The following is a 26,087-nucleotide window of genomic DNA, read 5'->3' on the forward strand; positions in this document are numbered from 1 at the left end:
CATTTTATGTGGGGGGAGGAGGAAAAAAAACCCCCAAAAAACATTACCAGTCTTTCAAGAGAGAGAAAAATGTTGGGGTGTTTTCAACTGAGGTATCGAATTGCGATTGTAGAAAAAATTTCCTTCTTCGTGGGTTGGGATAAAATATAGTTATACCTCCCAGAAATAGTTATCATTGTGCTACTGATCCAAGATGTATGAATATTTTTTTTATTGTCCTATGGTGCAGAATATGTAAGTGTATTGCAGAAATCCTGACGGTACTCAGAGCTCTCACACAAAGCAGTCTTCTCTTTTAGAAACGCCAGCACATAAATTTTTCCTGTATTTGTCTCGGTACGTGGAACGGTTTTAAAAGAAGATTCTATCCCCCCACTCCAACCACAAAACCAAACTCTCAGCCCCCTCCAATCTAACCCATTAGACTCCCCTCCCAGAGCTGGAGATAGAACCTAGGAGTCCTGACTCCCAGCCTCTGTCCATCCCCTGGTCTAACCATTAGTCCTTGTTCCCCTCCTGAAACCGTGTTAATATTTAAGTGACTCCCTTGTTCGTCCCTCAGCTGTAATTTGGTGGCTCTTCAGTGTGGAATAAAAACCAATAAATCTGGGGGTTTCCTGCCCCCTTACATTCAGCTCTGTTATTTGTAAGTGACTTTAGCTTTGGAGCTAAGTTTGAGCTCCCTGCAGTGCTGATCACTGGGTTCTATCCTGGCTTCGCCACAAACTAATCTTAGACCCAGACTGAAGAATGCCCTGACTCAGTTTCCCCAGCTCTTTAGCTACCTCCCTCCTGGTGGAGTAAAGCTTTTTAAGTAGCTCGCTTGATTGATCTGTGTTTGTACAGCACCTTGCACAGTGATCCTGGTGCACAGCTGGGCTTCTCGTGCTATAGTGATAGAAATAATGGAAAGGCAGCATGCGGTAGACTCACTTCTGCCCCCTCGTGTGCTGCTGGTGGAGGTGCGCCAAAAGCAGTTTCCACCTATCTAATGAGACACAGATTGATTTGTGATGATTATTTTAAAATGTTGTTGCTGCCTAGGAGAACTGAGCCTGGATTTGGGCCTCTGAATCTCAAAACTCCTGCTGTCAATGATAAAACGGGTTTTATCTAACGAGCCTCTAAGGAGAAGTGGAGACCAAGTACTGCCCTCCGATAGCCCTTTATTGAGCCTTTCCATCCACTCACCAGCTGGCCCTGGGATTCTCATTCATTTTTCCACCCAACCATCCGCCTCGAGAGAGGGCTGGTTTGATACCCCCGTGCATCTGTGTGATCTGTGATACGCTTATAAATTCGGCAAAGCCCCGGTGCTTGTTTTATAAACAAGCATCTCGGCTTCCTGTTCTCTCTGTCTCTCTCTCTCTTCTGTTTTTCGTTTTGAAATACAGCCCAGCCCACACGATAGCAACGATATTTGCTCTCCGGACCCCAGCCAAGATTTCTCAGTGCAAGGCAGGTCTTATAAAGGTGGTATTAAGTTTCTTAGGGTCTTGTCTAAACACACAAAAAATTTTATATTCCATCCCGGTTGGAAAATTTTAGAAGGAAGCTAAATTAGTCTGTTTTTCATTTTTCGGGAGGGCTGAGGGGGTTAACTTTCTGTTGAAAATTCATTTTTTTTTTTGGGGGGGGGGGGCAAAAGTTCTATTTTTTAAAAGCTGAAAACTGAATAGTTTTGCTTTAGAAATGCTTCCGCAGTGCCTGCTGGGAGGTGTAGTTAAGGTGCCTCATCTTCCTTTTCTCTCTTATAGGCTGGGCTTCCTGGTCAGCCTATATTTCCCATGATGCACCATGGTCGTTCCTCTTGAGTTGCTGCAGTGTATCATGGGAATTGTAGTTTGATTACTTCATGCTCTCCATTCTCCTGGCAGGATGCACTCCCTGGTTGAATTATATCTCCCATGATGGAACACCTCTGCAAGACGGGAGAACATGGTGCATCATGGGAGATGTAGGCCATTCATGGAACATGGCTTCCAGAAGCAAATGAGAGCATGAGATGCCTGAGCTATACCTGTCATTATGCACACAGTCTCCAGTCTGGGAGAGGGGAAGCAGTGCATCATGGGAAAGATAGTCCGGTTGTGCAGCCTGATCCACAGAAGAGAACAGGGACATGAGGTAATGGACTATGCATCCCATGAGGCAGCGCTGGGCTCTCTCCAAATAGCAATATTTCAATTTCCAACCTTCTTTTTTTTTTTTTTTGGACAACAAATTGAAAATTTCTGGGGACAACTGATCCTTTTTTCTAAAAACCCAATTTTCCACAAAAAAAAACAGTGCAGATGAAAAGTTTTCACCTGATGTAGTTAATACAGGAGTGGCCCCAGCCTGGATGAAGTTGTACTGACATAAAGGTGCTTCTCCCAGTGTAGCTATTCTCATACAGGAAGGGCATTAAGCTACACCAATATGAGACACATTTATACCAGTGTAAGTGTCTCCATGTTTGATTGTCCTGCTGGAACTATATCAGGGAAGAAATCACCCCCTCACTGCCATAGTAATACCAGGACAAAATTTGTAGTTGGACAAACAGCCCCTCTTAACCGGAACCCTCATCATTCTTTGATTGTTGCTTGTCTCAGAGCGGCTACTAGAAATATTTCTGTAGAGGGGATGAGAGGTATAGGACCACTGGCCTCAGCGTAGTTAGCTCTCCTTAGCTAAGTTTATCTGATCTAGCGGGGAAGGGGAATTTTCCCTTTAAAAAGTCTTCTGGCCTCCGAGCGCAGAGGTGGGTCCAGTGCTCAAGTTGCTATCGAGTGCGCTGGACTTTTATTTCCAGCCGATCGTTAGTGAAATGCGGGGACAAAGTTTGTATAAGAAGAAAATGTTGGTTAGACTTTTGTGTGCGGGCGGGGGCGGCGTAGGGAAATGCGTTGTATTTAAGATGTTTTGTTTTTTATTAATTAACTAAAAATCTCACCGAGAAAAAACTCGACCCCGCTCAGGCCGGATCATTTTGTTGTTGTTATGTACTCGGTCAGAGTCCGAACCCGGGGCTCCCGAAAGCACAGAGACAAAGGTCCTGCAGCTATGTGGGAAGCGTTTTGGTTTAGTTCTATGGGCGACCTTTGTACCAGTATCATAATACCGAGCGCTTTCCAGCAGTGGTTCCCAACTCACTTCGCGGAGGAGGTCGGTGGTGTTATCCCCATTTTGCAGAAGGGTAAACTGAGGCTGATGTGTCACAGCAGGCCACTGGCGGAGCTGGGAATAGAATCCAAGTCTGGCATTAGACTGCTCCAACCACTAGACCCCCCCCCCCGCCATACCTATATATACACACCTGTAGCAATCGCTACCTGTTTAAAAATCATTAGTTTTTATTTAAAAAGAAAAAACAGTGAAAGTGGGGGGGATCCTTGTTTTGCCCCAAGGTTGAGAGCCAGCACCACATTTTGTTATCACTCAGGTTCTTGTGCATTAATCCCATGGACTCCTGGAGCTGGGGCTCCGTGCAGGCCTCATGATTTAAACCTGCCCTGGGCCATGTTTCCCTTTCTACAATGTGCTCGAGTGGCGTTCGAGGGGAGCTTAACGTTAAGCAGAGGCCTGATCCTTTGTGGGATCCCTGCCTGAAAGCATCGGTGGCCTTGACTTCCTAAACGAGAACCTTTTTGTCCTGTGTTTGTAATGGGGCAGGTCGACACAGCCCCCCTCAAGTACCCCTGGTTGTGCCAGATGCTGCGTGGACCCCCCTAGCTAAGGTCTAGGCCCCCATCATGCCAACTGCTCCACAGACCCCCTCCACACCAACTGAGATCCTGGCTTCTGCTGTGCCAGGTCTTGCACAGAGACAGCGCATGGAGTCTAGAAAACAGGTCATTCTCTGTTCTACAATGGGGGAAACTGACGCCCAGCAATTTGGAAGGATTTGCCCAACATAACAGGCAGTGGGGTATGGAACTCAGGAGCCCTGACTGGAGGCCCCTTCTTCTGACCCACCAGACTCCACCCCATCCCAGAGTCAGGAATAGAACCCAGGAGTCCTGGTGCCCAGCTCCCTGCCTTAATAACAAGGCCCACCCTTCCCCTCTCGGATATCTCTTCCATTCAGCCCTGACTTCACAGCCCTCCCCTTTGCTTCCCAAAAGTCCAGCATTAGGGCTCCCACTGCTTTGGGGGACGCTTCCCGCCAAGCCCTGATGGGACCATTGTGAGCAGCTAGTCTGACCTGTATGGCACAGGCCGGAGACCCTCACTCCTGAGTCATTGCTTTTGGCTGGGGTAGGGCATCTCTGCCCCCTTTTCTCTCATTACCCTCTTGCTGTCCATGGGTCTCACTAGCCCCTTCCCTGGAGCAAGAACGTGGATTTGCTTGGGTCCCTGCTGCCCCCCAGTGGCTGGGATTGTGTCTGTCTTGTCTCTTTCCCCGCTGAAAATTATGCTCTCCTGCAGCGAGGATGAACGTGGAAGGGCTAGTAGAGGAATACGAACCCGAACAACTTCCGCTGAGTCTGTGGGAGTGACTGGAGTAGAGGTCACGGGGAACTAGTAATTGATTCCCTGGCAAGATCTTTATTTGCAAAGCCAGGACCTCACTGAATGCAAAGGCCATCAGACAGCTCAGGGGGGTCTGCTGGGGGCTGCCTTGGAAAAGGGTGGAGGAGTGGTTCTGAAGGCCTGATCCCCAGCAGGTATCACTCAGCCATAGCTTCATTGGGGTCAATGGGGCCAGATCCCCAGCAGGGGTCATAGAATCATAGAAGATCAGGGTTGGAAGGGTCCTCAGGAGGTATCTAGTCCAACCCCCTGCTCAAAGCAGGACCAATCCCCAACTCAATCATCCCAGCCAGGACTTTGTCAAGCCTGACCTTAAAAACCTCTAAGGAAGGAGATTCCACCACCTCCCTAGGTAACCCATTCCTGTGCTTCACCACCCTCCTAGTGAAACAGTGTTTCCTAATATCCAACCTAGACCGCCCCCACTGCAACTTGAGACCATTGCTCCTTGTTCTGTCATCTGCCACCACTGAGAACAGCCGAGCTCCATCCTCTTTGGAACCCCCCTTCAGGTAGTTGAAAGCAGCTATCAAATCCCCCCTCATTCTTCTCTTCTGCAGACTAAACAATCCCAGTTCCCTCAGCCTCTCCTCATAAGTCATGTGCTCCAGCCCCGTAATCATTTTTGTTGCCCTCCGCTGGATTCTTTCCAACGGAGGCCCAGCAGTTTGGAAGGATTTGCCCAACATCACAGGCAGTGGGGTATGGAACCCAGGAGCCCTGACTCCCAGCCCCTCTCTTCTTACCCACCAAACCCCACCCCGTCCCAGAGCCAGGGATAGGACTCAGGAGTTACTCAGGTCACTCGGCCATAGCTCCATTGGGGTCAATGGGGCCAGATCCCAGCTGGGGATCTATCCCTGACTCTTGGCTTCTGCTGCCCCATGCACAAATCTTTCTGGTTCCACAGGGCGCTCTGGCTATGATTCACTTGAAACAGCAGAATCCCAACCCCCACATCGACCCCCTGGCACCCCATCTCCTCTGGCTTGCCCCCATCCCCACCCCAGCTCTCCTTTGAACTGCATGCCCAGGTGCTGTGGAGTTAAGAAATTGGAAGGTCCCCTTCCCTCTTTACAGAGCCCCGATACTAAGGGTGATCCCTGGGTGACAAGGGTTTGGACTTCATGCTTCAGGGTTTCTGCTGGTCACCTGTAGGGGTCAGGAAGGAATTCACCCCCTACCTGCCCCATTGCACAGTTGGCCGGCAGTATCTGGGATTGTCTCCCCCCGCCCCTCTGAATCAGCAGAGATCAGCCACTGCTGGAGACAGGACACTGATGGGGTGGCCTGTGCCCTGAGCTGTCCAGGTGGGCTAGGATACTGCATGGGAAGCAGGGAGAATTGAGGTGTTTGTGTGTGTGTCCCCACTACCTATTAGTAAACTGGGATAGAGAGAGAGAGTGAGTGAGTGTGTGTGTGTGATATAAAGATTTCTCTATCAGTGATCAAACCATAGTAATGGTGAGGTGGACAAAATTGACTTCATGCCAAGAAGACGGGCCTGTGATTAATGCACTAGTCTAGGAATCAGGACTCCTGGGTTCTGTCCCTGACTCGGGTCTAGTGGGCCAGAAGTTGGTGGATGGGCCTAGGAGTCAGGACTCCATCTTCCGAGCCTGATCTAAGTTTCTAGATGTTCTCTAGCCCAAGCCTTAAAGGCTGTAGGTTACTTCTGAACCGAACCGCTTCTGAACAACTGTCCATGGCAAACCCTCTTCCCCTCGACACAAGGGCTTTAGACTTCAATTCACTTGCCTGAAAAAACATCTCTGCAACTGGTTTAAGTTGGATTTGGCTGATGGAGAACATTGTGTGTCTGTAGGTAGTTAGAATTAGTGGCATAACTAGTTTGTTGAAGAGAATCCTGGGAATGAAATTAGATCACCCCCCCACACACACACAAAGGACACACACACACCCCAGGAGGACCCTGGTCTGATTCTAGCCTGGGACTTCTCTGTTCTATCTCTGGGAAGGGAGTGGGGTCTAGTGGGTTAGAGCAGGAGGGGCTGGGAATCAGGACTCCTGGGTTCTATCCCAGGCTCCGAGTAGGGGAAGGGAGTCTGTAGGGCAGGGCTTGGAGCCAGGACTCCTGTATTCTATCTCCAGTTCTCTGAGGGGAGTTGGACAAAAATTTCCCTCTCTCCCTTTGAGACTTGCAAATGCCACCCTACGATGGTGCAGGTGTGGTATATCCGGTCACAACCAAGAAGCATTAGTGCCATTGGGCAAGGCACTGGGAAGACCACACCTGCGATACGGTGTCCAACTCTGGTTGCCCAGGTTCGAGAAAGAGGAATTCAGGTGCAAAGAGGGGCTGCTAGGACGAACAGGGCAATAGAGAGCCGATCTTATGAGGAGACTGACAGACCTGGGCTTAGCCTAAAACGCAGGCCAGGAGAACGGATCTGATTACTCTCTATAAATACAAATGGGGAGCAGACACCTGGGACGCGGGGAGAGCAGAGCTGTGGAAGCTAAAGGACAACAGTGGCACGAGAACAACTGGGTCTGGATAAACAGAGGCTGGAAATGAGCTTTCTAACCGTCTGAGGAGGGAGGATCTGGAGCCGCCTCCCGAGAGCAAACACGGGAACTGGTTGGCAAGTGGATGATACTATGGGGCGGATGTGACAGCGTGGCTTGGAATAGCAGGGCCTGCCCCAGCGGCTCTTCTCGACTGACGAAACTCACGAGCTCAGTGAGAGGGACAAAGTGTGAAATCGGAGAGATGAGAGAGACAAGGTGGGTGAGGTAATATCTTTTATTGGCCCCGCTTCTAACAGAGACGCAGAGCTCTGTGTAAGCTCCAAAGCTTGTCTCTGTCACTAACAGAAGTTGGTCCAATAAAAGGTATTACCTCACCCACCTTGACTCTCTCATATCCTGGGCCCAGCCGGGCTCCAACGACGGCAAAGAAATACAGATGGGACCATCACACTGCTGTTACACCGACCGAATAAACCTTCCTGTTTGTTACACGTGTTTCCTACAGCCCCCCGTGGATTTGGTGGTGACCAACTGAGATCTGCTTGGCCCTGTATTGAATTTTCTTTTATAGCATCTCGCTTAGCAGAGCGGAGAGAGACCTTTTGTTTTCTCCTTAGGATAATGGGACAATTACACTGATGGTGCACTTCCCCTGTTTTCTGGCTGATACTTAGTTATTTTTAAAGTCTCTATTTTGTAATATTTTATTGAAGTTGGAACGATTGCCTTTTTTTAATCTTTGAAAAGAAAAACGAGGGTTTGGGTTTGTTATTCTTTAGGTCAGACTGTGCTGGACTTTCAGATTTAAGAAAATACATTTCAAAGAAAAAGCAGTGGCTGTTGTATTTTTTAAATGTGGGAGATGGTTTATAGGGTGAAGGGATGGGAAAATACAGGGCTGGATCCTGATCTCAGTGCCCCGGGAGTAAATCTGGAGTGACCCGAATTCAGGTCACTAGAAGCTGGCCCATGAATTCCATGATGGAGTGTTAGCTAAAAGTTACTATCCAAAATGGTTTTGGGAGGTGTGGGGGAGGGGACACGGGGCCTTTCCCCTCTAGGGGGCGCTGGCTCCTTTGTAGTTAGAATCTCTTTCCCCCCCTCCAGCATTTCCAGCCAATTGGCAGGGGGCTACCCTACCCACAATGCTTTGCAGCCAGCCTATAGCGTGAGTAATTTGGTCAAGGTGCCCAGGCCCTGCATGTCAAAGCGATGACCGGTCAGGGGGGCGCGGTGACTGCAGTAGAAAAAGGACAGCGTAAGATCCTTTGCTCCCCTGCAGGGCCAATTACCCAGGTGCTGCGGATGTGAATGGCTGGTGGAGGCTGGGAGCCAGGACTCCTGGGTTCTCTCCTGGGCTTTGTTAGGGGAGTGGGGTCTGGTGGTTAGAGCGGGGGGCTGGGAATCAGGAATCCGGGGTTCTATCCCTGGTTCCGGCACAGATGCCTCGTGTGAACAGTCAGGGCATTGCATCTCTCTGGGCCTCAGTTTCCCCATGTATAAAATGGAGATGATAGCAGTTTGTCTGTTTAGGCTGTGAGCTGGTTGGGGCAGGGACTCTGCAGCACTTGGCACAACTGGGACCCTAATCTCCCTTCCCCTCCGGGCCACCCGCTCCCCTCAGTCAATCCTCCTTAGGCAGAGCCCACCCCAGTGCTGAAGGCAGAGGGAGCCTTGGCCATCGGTGGGGGGTGTCTTTACCCCATGGGGATCCCTCTGAGTTGCCCCCAGGCTGTCCGATGCACCCCCCTTTACAGAGTCCCTGCACCCCAAGGTGCGAGGCAGGACGTGTTGGGGGGCTGAGATCCAAGTGCCAGGGCCCAGCTACCCTCTGGATCTGCCAAGGCAGGGTCTGCTTCTCCATCGGGGTTGTGCCCCTGTGACAACAGTGGGGGGAGAGCTCAGCTGGGGCTGGGATCTCGGCTAGGGGACACCTGCTCCAGGGCATGTCGGCCAAGCCCAGCGCACCCCCCGGGGGCCCCTTGCATCCTTCCACCCCCCCATCTGGGTGTCCCTCTCCCATCCTCAAGTCAGTTTGCAAACCCAAACCCCTCCCCCCATGTCAAGGGCTCTTTGTGCACCCCCTTTACACCTCCCCCCATGCCAGGGGCTCTGTGTGCCCCCCATTTCCCCTTACCCCCCATGCCAGGGGCTCTGTGTGTCTCCCTTTCCCCCTCACCCCCCATGCCAGGGGCTCACTGTGCCCCCATTCCCCCCCACCACCATTCTATTTCTTTCTCTCTGGAAGATCAGGCATTCGGGTGTCAACAGTTTCAAGGTATTTGGGGCAGGAGCAGAGCCCTGGTTTCAGAAGAAAAAACACCAAAAACCAAACACCAATGATGCAATCTCTCAACCTGATGAAAAACTTGTCTTTTGTGTGAGGCTGTAACTTGGGACCCCCTTGGTCAAAGTTGGACCATGAATCCTATCCCATTCCCCCATGAGGCACAGCACATTTCAGAACAATCTGAGTAAACATGAAGCTTTTAGAGCACTTTGAAGAGTGGCCCTTCAAACAGAAAGCTGTTCTCCAACTTAACCCTAGCAGAGCTGGCACTGCACTATAATATTTGAGGGACTGAGCAGCGCTGAGATGGGGGTGTTTTTAGGCTGGAAGGGGTTAATTTCTGCCATCAACTGGTTCTTTGATCTACAATTTCAGAGCTGGTTGAAGTTAATGGCTTTGCTGGCCAGAAGCCAGGGGTTCTCTGTGCGTCTCCCATTTCTCCCTTCCGGATTTTCCAGTTTGATCCAAGATCAGTAGGGTTCTGCCAACCGATGTCTAGAACGTTCCCCGAAATGTAGGAATTGATCAGATGGGGCATTCAAAAGATATTGCGTTACCTCCCAACAAACAGATGTGACAGTGAATATCGAACCTAACATTGCTCAGCTAACAATGTTACCTCCTACCCGAGACAGAGGCCCTGGTTCTCCACACACCCAGAGCTGAATATGCCGAGGAAACCTTTATTAACACTCTCCACTGTTCTAGCTTGGTCCCTTCGCCCCCAGCCAATGACCCACCCAGTGCAACTCAGCAGAGAGCCATCAGCTATCAGGAGAAGCAAACTGGATTCTGCAGCCCAGATCCACCAATGGCTCACTGCCATTTGCCGATTTCCCTGTCCCCATGTGTGGCTGGAGGATCCGGATTCCAGCGGGAGATGGTTCATGGACCACCAGGGGGCAGAGTGGCAGGGGCTCTAGATTTATCCCAGAAGGCACCTGGGAAATGTTATAAACCACCCACCTGCCATCAGGAAAATGACCCTGCCATATTTCTACCTCTCGATGGGAAGAAGCCCACGGTAGAGATATACTATAAGCGTGGCTGGTAGTGCCCCCTGTAGCAAAGGTTGCCTGATATGTTCCATTATGATGCCCTGTTTTCAGTTGGGGACTGGAATGTGTAGCGAAGAAGAAGCTGGGAACGGGGAGACTGGGACTGGTACAGGGACATATTAGAAGGGATGGGTCAAGCTGGGGTGACGGTGGGGTGGAGGGTGGATGGACAGATGGGTCTATGACATGACCAATTGAGCACGCTTCCCTCAGAATCAGGGACAGAACCCAGAAGTCCTGAGTTTTACCTGTCCTCTGCTGTCAGCAAATATCTATGAAACCCACTGGCAAAGTATGTCCCTCACTCGCTTGTGATGGCCAGTCCCCATGGAGGATGACAACCTACTACTGCTATCAGTTACTCGGTTAGCTTAACTGGCAGAGAAGTGTGCGGGCATCTAAAGGTTCAAGCCCTGCTGAGGAGCTATGGAGGTGTCAATATGATGTCACACAATGGAACTGCTTTGTTTTTCCATTTATTTTTTTTAAACCTAGGCAATTACACACAAAGAACTACATTAAAGGAGCCTTCAGGTGGCAAAATCAAGCCCTGGGAAGTAACAAAATGCCAGGATTAAGACTGACGGCGCCTTGTTATGGAATTAAAGACTGTATCATAATGCAGAGAGCCAGCCTCTATTCCATGTTAAATGCCTCTCGGATGCTGTCCAGAGCCTGCTCCTTGGTTATTTTCTTCCACTCCGGGGGTAGATCGGCAGGCTGCACATTGTACTCTCTGGCAAACTGTTGATTGAACTTTCTGAATATGAACTTCCAGTAATCGGAGGCGCTGATGCTGGGGTCCGGTTGTATGCGCCAGGTGGGGTAGAATTGGCGATAATCTTTGTAGGGATGCCATTTCAATGCCGTGTTCAGGTTTTTAAATGATTTACTAGAAACTACATCAGAGGAGCACAAAGAATACACAAGCCTATTAGTTGTCTCATAACTGTAGCCCCCCAGCCCTTTAGGCCGATGCACTGATGCAAAATGCTGCTTGTGGTCGCTGCCTCCTGCTTCACAGGGGACTTTACAGAACGGACACTGCTTCCCACAGCCAAACACACGCTTGAAGATCTCATCCTGGGGCTTGAACTGGAGCTGTGTGAAGACCATCTCCACACCCAGCTCTTTCCATCCCAAGAGGATGCTTTCTTCCACCTGGTGGAGGAAGGTATGGATGTCAGCTGAGAACTGCCCGACACTGGCTGTGTTTTTGAAGAGGATCACCTCCAAACTGTCCTTGGAGATGACCAGCTCTTTGCACAGTGCTTGGCAAAACTGCTCCAAGAACTCAGAGATGGTGACGGCATCTTGGCACTCAGAGCTCTCCAGAGCGTCCCGAATTTTCTTCATTATCGTGGCTAGAACCGTTCTCTCCAGTTCTCCCAAGCTCCCAGTCTCTCTGTAGTGGCTGATCAGGCATGTTTGGATCCAGGCCTTTACAAACTCCTCATAGTTACTGATGTATTTCACGTAGTTATCAAAGTCCATTTCCTCCAGCAGTTTCTTCTGCACGGTGAACTGGAAGAAGCTCCGGCTGCCGTATTTGATGGACTCTCCACTGTTGAGAAAGTCATCCACTATCTCAATCCCAAGTCTCTTTTTCATATATTCCCATAAAGCAGGTATCAAACACTGGTGGCTGAAATCAACAGCCCTCTTCTGGCAGGCATCCTTCTCATAGTAAAGGTCTCTGAAGGTAGAGAAATACTGAGGTCTCAGCTCCTCCAGGCGACGCTGAGGGTCGTTCTTCTTGAGAAAGTCTTCGTGCATCTTCTGGAAGGTGCTGGCCGCCTCCCCCAGGATGTGAAGCTTTAAATCGACTTCGAAGGAAGCACTCATGCGAATCTTCCCAACGACGTTCTCCTGGAGCCTCTCGTTGATCATCCGCAGCAATTCCCTGCAGTAAGTCTGGTCGTAATCCCCTTGGGAGTGTACCTTCTGCCAAATGTACCTCCTACACTCCTCCACCAGGGACTTTGTGAACTCTTCCAATTCATGCTTACACTGCTGCGTTATAAACTCCATAGCCGCTTTGTACCAACCCAAGTCCAGATACTCCTTCTTCATGCAGAAGGGTTTGCGTTGATAGGTCAACAAGTTCTGGGCTTTATGGAGCATCTGCTTGACCAAACTCCCTCTGTTCTCCAGGTCCTTGCACAGCTGGTAGTAGACGTCTTCGTGGATTTGGCGTAGGGGTAAGCGCTCCAGAGGCAGCTCCGCTAAGGTTTCCTTCCACATCTTGGCAAACTCCCTTTCCAGTTCCTTGAGCTTTAGCTCCATTTCCCTCTCCCTGCAGTCCTGCAAGAGCCCGTCCACCTTCCCTTCAATGAATTTCATGTACCCGGCCTGCAGATGGTCTATCTTGCTCCGACCTTTCTGGATACGAATGGCCTCTTCGGACTTGCAGAGCAGATAGCTCTCCAGTTCATGCCGGAGAAATGTCACGCTTCGGTGAAAGTCTTCTCTGTATTTCTCTACCAGGTGCAGATTGCCGGCTCCACTCTCAAAGTAGCTCTGAATGCTCTGCAGCATCTTCTCCTCCCCATTATGCAGCATCTGGTGAACTTCCAGCCTTAATTTCTCAAAGGTGCCTGGACCCAGATCGTCTGGGGATTGGTTCTGGATGGTGGTTTCTGTTTTGGACATCCAGAGATGCATCTCCTTGCGGAATTCCCACTCCCACTCCGCGTACTTCACAGACAGCTGGGTATAGGCCTCAGCCACCAGGCTGTTTCTGAAACTGAAGATGAAGTTCTCGTGTTTCACAGCATTCCAGAGGCTTCTCACCCATTCGATGAACTGGGGAATGTCCTTGGGGGCTCTGCGAGGTGATCGGTGTCTCATGAATTCAAACAGGTATTTCTTTAGTTCACACACGCTCTCGCTGTATCCCATATTCACTGGCGCCATGGGAGGGACTCCATGCCACAGCCCAGGGATGTACCAACTGTGCTTCTCCGGATCATAGTCCATGATGTCAGAAAATTTCATTTCCCTGCTTTGTTTTTCCAACCTCGCTGCAGCTTTGGTCATTTCATCCAGCTGCTCCAGGAGGTGTTTCCTGTCCCTCATGTTTTGTTCATGTGCAGACACATCACTGACATTCTGATGCACAAATTGGCAGTTGGGTTTGTGCCCAATTTCCTCCATTCTGAGAAAGGCATGGACCACGATTTGCAGAACATCCTTCATTTCGGTGGCATTCTCCATGGCCATGTTAACGATGGTTATGTCACTCAGTCCAATCACCAGTGTGGCCAGCTCATTGTCATGTTCATAACTATCCTCCAGCTTGGCTAATTCAGGGGCTTTCAAGCCTTCTGTGTCTATCAACAGGATGAAATCACAGCCCAGCTCCTGCTGAAAGTTCTCTGCCACTTTAATGAGTGTCATGAAGGCTCCTCGCGTACATCGGCCACTGCTCACTGCAAACTGCAGGCCGAACATGGTGTTGAGGAGGGTGGATTTCCCAGTGCTCTGCACTCCCAGCACCGTTATAACCAGCATTCTGGACCTTCCCCCAAGTTTGGCATGGAGCTCAGTCAGAACATCTGTCACCCACTGCAGTGGGATGTTGGCTGCATCCCCATCGATCAGCTCCATGGGAAACCCTTCCAGCATCAGGTCAGCTGCTATGCCTGGGAGATGGATGAATTGTCTTTGGATGTTCCCCATGTTCCCTTCTTTCACCATTGAGCATTCGGCCTCGTAAAATTGCCCCAACTCGCGCATGAAATGCTCCACCCCTAAGGAGCTGGCAGAGATTAGTTCGTCCAATTCCGCCAGCTGTTGTGCATCATCCCCTAGAGCGCGACATTTCTCTTTATACTCAGCCCGGAGCCTAGAGAGGTTCCTCCTGGTGATGTGATCCAGGTGGAACTTCATCCATTTCAGGAAGTGATGTTTCTCGGCTGGACGCAGTTGACTTATCCCGCTAACAAATTTAACCATCCCGCTGGTGAGGTCACACTGATTCTGCTGCCTGCGTAGCTCCAACCACCTTTCTCTCAGCTGGGATCTATAGTCTTCCGGAGAGATGTCCTTTTGGCCTTTCATCCGGCACATCTCTTTCTCCACTTTAGCCAAGTTCTTCCACAGATCCCCTTGGAGCCTCAGCATGTCCCTCTTGTACTTTGCCACGTCCTGTATTTCAGCGGTGATTTCTTCGATGTGCTCCAAGGCGGTCCAACATTCTCCATCATCTTCATCCACCTGGATCCCTAGCTCCCGCGCCGTCACAGCCATGTCACAGACCCTCGCGCTCTTGGGAGAGGAGCTCATGACACCCTGGAGGGTGGATCGTAGCTTTTTCACCAGCTCCGCGCTGTTGTTGCTCTGCTCTTTCACCAGAAGTTGTGATTTTTTCATATTCAGCAGTGGGGCTAATTTATTGAGGAGTCCCAGTGTTTCCTTGGCTTTCCCAGACTGATTATTAAGGATGAAGTAGTATTTAGTGGCTGATCCCTGCAGAGATGATAACAGCGCGTATTCTCTCTCACTGATGCTCTCAGTTAATATGAAAACTGCTGAGGAGATCTCTGTTAAAAAGCTGAACTGTGGCCAGTGGGACTCAATGTCTCCGCGCAGGTTTGTAACTGCGATGGGCTCTGGGAAAAGATCCAAATTCTCCCTCCCAGCAGGGAAATACCAGGAAATCTCGACCAGCCCATCTGCGATTTCCCGAGGGACGTTCCCAGACTCCATGTCCCGATGGATAAAGAAATCGTGGTGCTGCTGGGAGGGGCTGAGAACCTCATTGAGGAGTTTGGACTTGGAGAAGCTGCAGCTCCCCAGGCGCACAAAGGAAATGGTTGGCATTGCTGTGAGCACCAGGCTCTCCTCTCTGAACCCTCTGCTCTCTGCCAGGGAGTGCGGCCTCCACTTCCTCACAATGTCCCTCATGGCCCACAGCATTAGGGTGCACTTGGGGGTGTCGAGGGCAGGGAGCAGCAGAGGGAGGGCAAACTGGCACATGGACATTTTGGACAGGATCTCCTGCTGTAGGAAACTGTCCGAGCAAAGCAGAACGGCACAGAGAACATCGAGGGGGTGCAGAGAAGCCCTAGAGTTGTCTTCCCTTAGAGAAAACACATGTCCAATCATCCCACCCTCCTCATCCTCACTTGTGTCCTCATCAGATGCCCCCTGCCAAAGGCTTGTGCTTCTGGCTGTCCCGTTCAGAGCCATGAGCTTCCTCAGGAAGTGCCAAGGCAAGTCTCCCAAGATGTAAGGAGTCGAGTCCTTCAGGCTGTCTGGGCTGATTTGCAGGAGATTCCTCAGTCTGAGCTTCCGGTTTCTGAACTTCTTGAGTTTCAGCTTGGACAGGACGGACTTCACGGCTCCTCTTCTCCCTGCAGATGGAAATGAAGGCGTCACCACCCGGGATGGCGACACAGCTCAGGGCCAGTTGCACCGTGGCCTCCTCTCAGTCTCACTTCTCCCAAGATTTAGGCCTCGAGCCTTCACCTCCCTGGGCTGCAATCTCCCCATGCTCCCACTCACAGACCGGGGAAATAACTACAGACCCCAGCAGTGATTCCTCTGGGTCTTGAACTTGGCCTGAGCATTACCAGATGCAGCTACAGGTGCTGAGACCAGTGTGTGAATACAGGGACAGGACACCAGCCTTTTCCAAACAACGGATTGTTTAATCTCACCGCAGGGGACCAAAGCCTAAGAAGCAAAGGGATCTAACCCACCCAACCTCGTTCATACTCCTCTGTCTCAGCTAACACTTGGGGAGGCTTATCTAGATCCCCCCACTGGTGGGGCTGGGTGTGACATAGTGAGGTGTAGGCGGTATGATCTAGATGTCTTAGCATGTATCTGGCCTAACAGTCAGAACAGAGCCAGAGGGCAGTATCGGGCATGGTCAGGAGACCAGCTGCCGTCAGAGCCAGGAGTTAGGAACCAAGGGTTCAGAGGCAGGTAAGTCCTAGGGCTGGAGTGGGTCAGGGAAGTGGTGGAGAAAGGGCTGGATAGGAAACAGGAAGCAGGAAACTGGCTCAGCTGTGGGTGTGGAATGCATTGAGCAGCCACTGTGGTGCTGTTGCTACCGGGCTTAAATAGGAACCTGTGAGCCCTTTGTCCAATTAGGGAGCACAGTCACTTAGTGTGGGTTTATTGGGCCCAGCCGAGCTCACTGGGTTGCTAGGTGACCGTGCCCAGAGCCAGCTGGGTTCCTGACACTGGAGAGCTGCCTGTGTTTCCATTGGCCCAGAAACAATTAATTTCCCCCCGGAATTTTCTTTCATGGAGGATTTTGCAATTTGGGGGATTTGTTCCAAATTGGGGGAGAAAATCCCAAATTTTGAAATCCCAGATTCTGCCACAAAATGTACTTTCCGTTCCCTGCCCAGCTCTACATATAGTATTTGTAACACAATCCTGGCATCTTCCGCATGCTTCACAGATGGACAATACACTGAGGGCAGGTTATAGCTCGGGTGTACAGAGATGGAGACATTGGATGGAACAATCACAGGAATGTGGGGGGGCCTAATTGACTTCCTCACTGGCCAACTAGCAAGTGGGCCATGGAGACCCAGCTCTTGTTTCACCACCAGGGCAGGGGGACCTGGGTTGGGAGAGGGGCCATGGGGATGTTGTTTGGACTCTACCTGCATGAACTTTGTTGGGAGAGGTCTCGGGAACCTCAGTTCCACTCCTGTCCACTGACACAGAATCTCCTGGTGTCTCGGCTCTGCTCCTCTCTACCGACGCAGCAACTCCTGGTGTCTCAGCCCCATTCCTCTCCACTGATGAGGCAATTCCTGATGTCTCAGCTCTGCTCTCTGGCATGGAGACATCCGAGTCTGGGGTCACTCCATCTAAGGATCCAAAAGAGAAGCCTGCTCAGATACCTTAGACCTTCCCACTGGCCCGTGTCCCACAGCCCCATGTTAGGTGGGGTGAGGGTGCAGGACTGACAGATGGAGCATGAACGAAGGCTGAGCTATGGAATAGGGGTTGTGTCTGCAGCCCAGACACCATGGTGATGGAGCCCTGAACTGAAGCAGTAGCATGGGAGCCAGCAAACAGAGCTGAAAAGATGGGAGTTTGTGTGGAAATTTGTAAGGGGAGTTTGGGGGAGAGGTGGGGTGTTCTGTTATTGTTTTGGTGTTTGTTTAGTTGGGTTTTTTCTTTTGTTTTTGTTTTCCTTGACAGGAGCTTAGGCAGGAAGGCTATGACAGATACAGAGGCAGCAGTGGTAGTGACCCAAGAAGTGGAAGAAACAATGAAGATGACCGGATGTGGACGTTGTGGGATGTACGTTATCCTGGAGCGGGTACCCGAAGAGAGCTTCATTTGGATGAAGTGCTGCCTAACAGAGCTAATGGAAGAGAAGATCTGAGGTTTGGAGATGCAGATGGATGCTGTGGTGGAGTTTCAAAGGGGATTTGAGCAGATGATGGAGAGAAGGCAAGAGGAGGCTGAAGGGAAAAGTCAAGACTGGCAGATGGAAGCACAACTGGAGGATATGCTGCTGGATGAGGAAAGTGGCCAATGGAAGCATGTGAGTACAAGAACTAGGCAGAGGAAAAGACCAGCTAGTGAAGGAGAAATAGAGCTCAGGACCAGGTTTCCTGAGTTGGAATATGAGAAGGGGCACAGCAGGCAGTAACAGAAGGTGGTAGAACAAGGAAGAAGAGAAGAACTTGCTAGTCCTACATGAAGAGGGGAAGAGTCAGTGGAAATAGACAAAGTTTGGAGCCCCAGGAGGATAGAGGATGACTCTCAAAAGATTGCAAGAGCAAAGAAGAGACAAGAGGACTTGCAGCCAGAAAGAACAGGAGGAAGGCCAGAGCATCACACCAACACAGGAAGAGGCAGGTCTATGTGATTGGTGACTCCCTACTAAGAAGAACTGACAGGCCTATCAGCTGAGCTGATCCTGAGAGCAGAGGGGTGTGCTGTCTGCCGGGAGTTAAGATACAGGATGCGGACCTGAGGCTGAAGAGTATCCTAATGGGAGCAGGAAAGAATCCACTGATTGTCCTTCACATGGGAACAAATAATACTGCTAGATTCTCACTGGAATGCATCAAGGGTGACTATGCCAGGCTGGGGAAGACGTGTAAAGAAATGGAGGCTCAGGTGATCATCAGTGGGATTCTACCTGTCCCTAGAGGAGGAGACCAAAGGCGAGACAAGATTATGATGAGCAACAGATGGCTCAAGAGTGGGATGTTTGCCCTCTGGGAGGCATTCACGGACAGAGGACTGTTCTCATGGCATGGACTCCATCTGAGTAGGGAGGGAAATAGACTTCTGGGATGGAGGTTGGCACATCTGATTAAAAGAGCTCTGAACTAGGAACTCGGGGGAGTTGCTAATGTAACCTCCATGTCTGATCCTAATATTGAAAATCAAGAAAGGGGAATACAGCAATGATGAGGGAACAGCAGTGGGTAGGAGAACGGACATTAAAAGGAAAGCCAGTGCCAATATCAATGATGCTAACAGTCAGGTAGGTGATACAGTAATAGAATTGGGTGAGGAATCTGGGCAAAGCCAAGCAGTAACAACTAAAATGTCTGTACACCAGTGCAAGGAGTCTGGGTAACAAAATGGAGGAACTAGAACTACTGGTGACGGAAGTGAAACCAGATATTATAGTGATAACAGAAACATGGTAGACTAGTAGTCATGACTGGATTACAGGTATTAAAGGGTATGTGCTATCTGACAGATTTCTTCACCAAACCATCGCTGAACCTGCAAGAGATGATGCCATTTTAGATATGGCATTCGTGAGTAGTCAGGAAACTCATAGAACAGCTGGTTCTGTCTTGGTTCGAGTTTAAACTAAATGGAAGGATAAGCAAAAATAGGTCGGCAACTAGGGTCCTTGATTTCCAAAGGGCAAACATTAAGAAATAAAGGGAATTAGTTAGGGAAGTGGACTGAACCAAAGAACTCAAGGATCTGAATGTGAAGGAGGCTTGGAATTACTTTAAGTCAAAGTTGCAGAAACTATCTGGAGCCTGCATCCCAAGAAAAGGGGGAAAAAATCGTAGGGAAGGATTGGAGACCTAGCTAGGTGAGAAAGCATCTGACACATGTGATTACGAGAAAGCAGAAAGCCTACAAGGAATGGAAGAGGGGATGGATCAGAAAGGGAACAGCTTAATTGGACTAAATTGGGATGGGTTTGGATAATCACCATCCAAGAATATTAAAGGAACTGGCACATGAAATTGCAAGAACAATTGCAAGGCTTTTCAATGAATCTGTAAACTCAGGAGTCATACCCTATGACTGGGGGATTGCTAAGGTCGTACCTAAGGGAAAAAAGCGTGAACTAGGAAACTGTTAGTTAGACAAAACTTGTATGCAAGGTCTTGAACAAATTTTGAAAGAGAAAGCAGTTAAGGACATAGACGTAAATGGTAATTGGGATAAAATATACCATGGTTTTACAAAAGGTAGCATGTGCCAAGCCAACCTGATCTCTCTATTTCAGATAACTGATTATCTAGACAAAGGAAATGCACTAGATCTAATCTACCTGGATTTCAGTAAGGCATTTGATACAATTCCCTGTGGAAAATTATTAGTTAAATTAGAGAAGATGGGGATTGATTTGAGAATTTAAAGTTGGCGAGGAACTGGTTAAAAGGGAGACTACAAGAGGTGGTACTGAAAGGTGAATTATCGGGCTGGAGCGAGGTTACTAGTGGAGTTCCTCAAGGATTGGTCTTGGGACCAATCTTATTAAACATTTTTATTAATGACCTTGGCAAAAAAGTGCTAATAAAATTTGGGCATGACACAAAGTTGCGAGGTATTGCCAATCCGGGGGAGTACCAGAATATCATATAAGAAGATCTGGAAAACTGGAAGCAAGGAATTTTTTCCCAGACTAGGACCCAGGAGCCCAGACTGTCAGTGCCCCCCACCCCTAACACTATAGAGTCCCCTCCCCTAGGTGGGACTAGAACCCTGGAGTCCTGATTCCCAGTCCCTGACTGCTCTATCCTACTAGACCATAGTCTTTCACTTCCATCCTTGAAGAACTTCCAAAGTTGACCTTGAGGTCTCAGTGGGACCTGAGGCTAGACCCTACCTTCAATATTCCCTTTTCCTGCAGTGGTTTTTCCTTCTTCTCCATGGCTGGGGATATTTCCAGACCCTACAAAGCAAAACAAGTGAAAGTCTCTTAGTCTCATGTAGGAGCCTATAGATCTGGGCCATAGACTTTGTCTAGCCTAAGGGGGCTTCAAGGGGCAGCCTTAGATTCTCACTTCATCTCAGGAACCCCTTGGAGAACGGCAGACTCCCTGGAGTTCCAGCTTACCCCCTGCTGGAATGATAGAGGAGGAGCCAAGCTTGTAGCTGGAGCCACTGAAATTGAGCTCCAGGTTCTAAACAATGTGAAGTGGTTTCTGGTTGAGTTGACCTGGTTCAATGGAGCGAATTAGCAAAAGCACCTTTTTCCCTCCCAGGATGTTCAGAGGTAATCGTTTCCGTTTGGGTTCATGCAGCCAGAATCACCTTCTGCTCTTGCATGGGGTCCAAACACACAGGAACTAGACCCTTCCTACATCTGAAATCTAGCATAGCTTTCTCTCTGTTCCTCTCCATACAGCCCCGAGGAGAACCCTCCTGAGATTCGGTGCCCAGTGCAGGACAGCCATAAACACGTCTTAAGCATTGCTCTACAGCGCAAGTCTAGAGACCCGTCCCGTACCTTCAAAATCTGCTCTCTCTGAGGACTCAACAGCTGCAGCCTTCTCTGAGGATCTGGCACTTCCTGGACTCTCTGGATCATTCTTTGAGGGTAAAGCAGTTTCTGGATTTTCAGGTTCATCCTTTATTGGGGTTGTTGCAGAATTTGGTGTCACCACTCCCTTCCCTGAGGACAACACGGTTTCTGGCTTCTCGGGTTCTTCCAGCTTCTCTGGATCATTCTTCTCTGAGGACGTGGCATCTTCTGAGTTCTGTGAATCAATATTTCCTGAGGATGGGATACCATCTGGATTTCCTAGATCATTCTCCTCATGCGGTAGAGCGGTTTCTGGATTCTCTAGATCATTCTTCTCTGGGGATGTGGCACCTCCTGGGTTCTCTAGCTCATTTTTGCCAAAGGTTACAGCAGCTTGTGGGTTTTCTGCTTCGTTCTTCTCGGCGAATGCGCCACCTTCCGGATTCTCTGCATCATTCGTCTGAGTTACGCACCCTGCAAAGGGACAACAAATAGACCCCTCCTAAGTGCCTTACACATTTCTTTGCAATTCCAGGAACTTCCTTGGACAAGAGAGAAGGGAGATGTGTCTCCACGGCCCGTTCAGCCCTTGGCCGCTCCTCTGAGGCTGCCGGCTGCTGCCTTGCATTTTAGTTGAATCAGCAGTGAAGGAAAAGGTTAAAAATAGTGAGAGAAATCCTGTGGTCTACGGCAAAAGGGCATTACATTGGCGGCTGTTTGTGGGACTGTGACAAGTTTTTTAGGGCAGGGGTTAGAACGGGGATTTGGGGCTAAATCCTCAGGTTTCAAGTAGGGCTGTCAATTAATCACAGTTAACTCACGCGATTCACTCAAAAAATTAATTGCGGTTAATCGCACTTAATAGAAAACCAACTGACATTTATTAAATATTTTTGGATATTTTTCTACATTTTCAATATCGATTTCAATTACAACACAGAGTACAAAGTGCAAAGTGCTCACTTTATATTATTATTTTTGATGACAAATATATGCACTTTAAAAATGATAAATAAAAGAAACAGTATTTTTCAATTCACCTCATACAAGTACTGACGCGCAATCTCTTTATTGTGAAAGTGTAACTAACAAATGCAGATTTTTTTGGTTACATAACTGTACTCAAAAACAAAACAGTGTAAAACTTTAGAGCCTACAAGTCCACTCAGTCCTACTTCTCATTCAGCCAATCGTTAAAACAAACAAGTTTGTTTACATTGACGGGAGATAATGCTGCCTGCTTCTTATTTACAATGTCACCTGAAAGTGAGAACAGGCGTTTACATGGCACTTTTGTAGCCGGCGCTGCAAGGTATTTACATGCCAGATATGTGAAACATTCATATGCCCTTTCGTGCTTTGACCACCATTCCAGAGGACATGCTTCCATGCTGTGGTTAAAGGGGAGACTACAACGGGTCGTACTGAAAGGTGAACTGTCAGGCTGGAGGGAGGTTACTAGTGGAGTTCCTCAGGGATCGGTTTTGGGACCAATCTTATTTAATCTTTTTATTACTGACCTTGGCACAAAAAGTGGGAATGTGCTAATAAAGTTTGCGGATGACACAAAGCTGGGAGGTATTGCCAATACAGAGTAGGACCGGGATATCATACAGGAAGATCTGGATGACCTTGTAAACTGGAGTAATAGTAATAGGATGAAATTTAATAGTGAGAAGTGTAAGGTCATGCATTTAGGGATTAATAACAAGCATTTTGGTTATAAATTGGGGACACATCAATTGGAAGTAACAGAGGAGGAGAAGGACCTTGGAGTATTGGTTGATCACAGGATGACTATGAACCGCCAATGTGATACGGCCGTGAAAAAAGCTAATGCGGTCTTGGGATGAATCAGGCGAGGTATTTCCAGTAGAAATAAGGAGGTGTTAGTACCGTTATACACGGCACTGGTGAGACCTCATCTGGAATACTATGTGCAGTTCTGGTCTCCCATGTTCAAGAAGAATAAATTCAAACTGGAACAGGAAGGGCTACTAGGGTGATCCAAGGAATGGAAAATCTGTCTTATGAAAGGAGACTCAAAGAGCTTGGCTTGGTTAGCCTAACCAAAAGAAGGCTGAGGGGGGATATGATTGCTCTCTATAAATATATCAGAGGGATAAATACCAGGGAGGGAGAGGAATTATTTAAGCTCAGTACCAAGGTGGACACAAGAACAAATGGATATAAACTGACCATCAGGAAGTTTAGACTTGAGATTAGATGAAGGTTTGTAACCATCAAAGGAGTGAAGTTCTGGAACAGTCTTCCAAGGGGAGCAATGGGGGCAAAAGACATATCTGGTTTTAAGACTAAGCGTGATAAGTTTATGGAGGGGATGGTATGATGGGATAGCCTAATTTTGGCAATTAATTGATCTTTGACTATTAGTGGTAAATATGCCCAACGCCTGTGATGGGATGTTAGCTGGGCTGGGATCTGAGTTACTACAGAGAATTCTTTCCTGGGTGTCTGGCTGGTGAGTCTTGCCCACATGCTCAGGGTTTAGCTGATCGCCATATTTGGGATCGGGAAGGAATTTTTCTCCAGGGCAGATTAGCAGAGGCCTGGAGTTTTTTTGCCTTCCTCTACAGCCTGGGGCACGGGTCACTTGCTGGAGGATTCTCTGCACCTTGAGGTCTTTAAACCACGATTTGAGGACTTCAGTAGCTCACTATGGGGGGGAGGGCTAGCTCAGTGGTTTGAGCATTGGCCTGCTAAACCCAGGATTGTGAGTTCAATCCTTGAGGGGGCCACTTGGGGATCTGGGGCAAAATCAGTACTTGGTCCTGCTAGTGAAGGCAGGGGGCTGGACTCAATGACCTTTCAAGGTCCCTTCCTGTTCTAGGAGATGGGATATCTCCATTAATTATTATTATAGACATAGGTCAGGGGGTTGTTACAGGAGTGGGTGGGTGAGATTCTGTGGCCTGCGTTGTGCAGGAGTTCGGACTAGATTATCATAATGGTCCCTTCTGACCTTAAAGTCTATGATTTTTGAGTGCAGGGTTTTTTGTACATAATTCTACATTTGTAAATTTAACTTTCATGATAAAGAGATTGAACCACAGTACTTGTATGAGGTGAATTGAAAAATACTATTTTTTTGTTTTTTTACAGTGCAAATATTTGTAATAAAAATAGATATACAGTGAGCACCGTACACTTTGTAATCTGTATTGTAATTGAAATTAATATATTTGAAAATGTAGTAAATATCCAAATATATTTAAAATAAATGGTATTCTACTGTTGTTTAACAGCACGATTAATCGTGCGATTAATTGCGACTAATTCTTTTAATCGCGATTCATTTTTGTAATTGCTTGACAGCCCTGGTTTCAAGGAATGTTACAGACATGCTGGGGTCGATCTGTTAGGAAAGCCCCACTGAGAGCCTGGGACACAACCCAGGAGTCCTGACTCCTAGCCCTCACCCCCTGCTATAACCATTGGTCCAACCCGTCACCAATACGCAGCCACGTCGCAATATCTCCTGGCTCCATTTTATGTCTCTTCTATGGAATCCTGCCAAGAACTGAACTGGCTCAGAAAGCCCCAACTCACGGCGTCCCGGGGGCTGTAGATCTGGCGGGAAGTCTGGGAAGAGGCTCTGCAGACACTCCAGGAACTGCTCACAGCCGCGCTCCCCCTTCCTCTGGATCTTTATCAGCAGCCTTCGGATCCTCTCCCTGGGCTCCGAGAGCTTCTCCAAGGCCTCGTACTCCTCCTCGGTGACTATCCCCAGCGAGGCCACTTCGTCCAAGACGGGGTCGGGGGTGGTGAGAAGGAGGGCGATGAGTCGCTCCCGTCCCCGGCGGATCGTCTCAAAGGCCATTGGGCCCGGCTCCCCGGGGCTGGGCGAGGCATTTGGAGAGAAACAACTTCAGATTGTGTTTGTAACTCCCAAAAAACCACACGCAACCCATCCACTGCAGCACAGCGCCCCCTAGCACCGCACTGGGGCAATGGGGACGGCCCGGACTGCCAGGGGAGAGCGCCCCCTACTGAGCCCCTGCCCTGCTCCCAGCAGCACAGCGCCCCCTAGCGCCGCACTGGGGTATTGGGGCCAGCCCTGACTGCCAGGGGAGAGCGCCCCCTACTGACCCCCTGCCCTGCTCCCTGCAGCACAGCGCCCCCTAGCACCACACAGGGGTATTGGGGCCAGCCCTGACTGCCAGGGGAGAGCGCCCCCTACTGACCCCCTGCCCTGCTCCCTGCAGCACAGCGCCCCCTAGCACCGCACAGGGGTATTGGGGCCAGCCCTGACCGCCAGGGGAGAGCGCCCCCTACTGACCCCCTGCCCCACTCCCTACAGCACAGCGCCCCCTAGCGCCGCACTGGGGTATTGGGGCCAGCCCTGACTGCCAGGGGAGAGCGCCCCCTACTGACCCCCTGCCCCACTCCCTGCAGCACAGCGCCCCCTAGCGCCGCACTGGGGTATTGGGGCCAGCCCTGACTGCCAGGGGAGAGCGCCCCCTACTGACCCCCTGCCCCGCTCCCTGCAGCACAGCGCCCCCTAGCACCACACAGGGGTATTGGGGCCAGCCCTGACTGCCAGGGGAGAGTGCCCCCTACTGACCCCTTGCAGCACAGCGCTCCCTAGCGCCGCACTGGGGCATTGGGACCGTTCCTGACTGCCAGGGGAGAGCGCCCCTGTCCATAGGGTTACATGGGGGTCAGGCTGGGGAGGGTCCTGGGCAGGAGGAGGCTGGCTTTCCAGATGCTCCCTGCTGGGCACCCCTCCCCAGCCCACTCCCGGATCCCACAACCCCCTCCCTGGCCCCGCTCCAGCCCCAGAGCCCCGCAGCCCAGCGGGCGCTGCTAGAAGGAACTCACAGCTCAGGGGAAGAAGTGGCCCCTTCTCTCCCGCAGCCGGCTGCTGTCGGGCTCCGTTTAGACGGCCGGGTACCAAGGAAACGAAACTGAAACTGGAGCTGGTCGCAGGCTGGGGCGGCTGATCGGTCCTGCCCTTCCCTCTCGGCTTCCCTCCCTCCAGCCACTGCCAGCC

At 49.9% G+C, this 26,087-nt stretch overlaps 1 protein-coding gene across 1 annotated transcript; it reads right to left on the reverse strand.

Annotated features, from left to right (window-relative positions):
• Positions 1-10,951: 10,951 nt before the first annotated feature.
• LOC128836792 (interferon-induced very large GTPase 1-like) lies at positions 10,952-26,041 on the reverse strand. The gene is made up of 6 exons (XM_054027387.1): positions 25,916-26,041; positions 24,644-24,933; positions 21,059-21,547; positions 20,435-20,500; positions 16,986-17,195; positions 10,952-15,716 (listed from the first exon to the last, which is right to left on the reverse strand). The coding sequence occupies exons 2-6, from the start codon at positions 24,912-24,914 to the stop codon at positions 10,996-10,998; spliced, it is 5,757 nt and encodes a 1,918-aa protein (XP_053883362.1). The 5' UTR covers positions 24,915-24,933; positions 25,916-26,041; the 3' UTR covers positions 10,952-10,995.
• Positions 26,042-26,087: the final 46 nt, after the last annotated feature.

This window comes from Malaclemys terrapin, chromosome 4 (assembly GCF_027887155.1).
Source record: "Malaclemys terrapin pileata isolate rMalTer1 chromosome 4, rMalTer1.hap1, whole genome shotgun sequence".
NCBI classification, from domain to species: domain Eukaryota; kingdom Metazoa; phylum Chordata; order Testudines; family Emydidae; genus Malaclemys; species Malaclemys terrapin.

Excerpts from the sequence above, each read along its gene's own strand:
- LOC128836792 (XM_054027387.1), bottom strand. The coding sequence starts at position 24,914 with ATGGCCTTTGAGACGATCCGCCGGGGACGGGAGCGACTCATCGCCCTC. Across the intron at positions 21,548-24,643 it reads TCTACAGCCCCCGGGACGCC|GGTGCGTAACTCAGACGAAT; the intron begins GTGAGTTGGGGC and ends GTCCCTTTGCAG. Across the intron at positions 17,196-20,434 it reads AGGAAAAGGGAATATTGAAG|ATGGAGTGACCCCAGACTCG; the intron begins GTAGGGTCTAGC and ends TTGGATCCTTAG.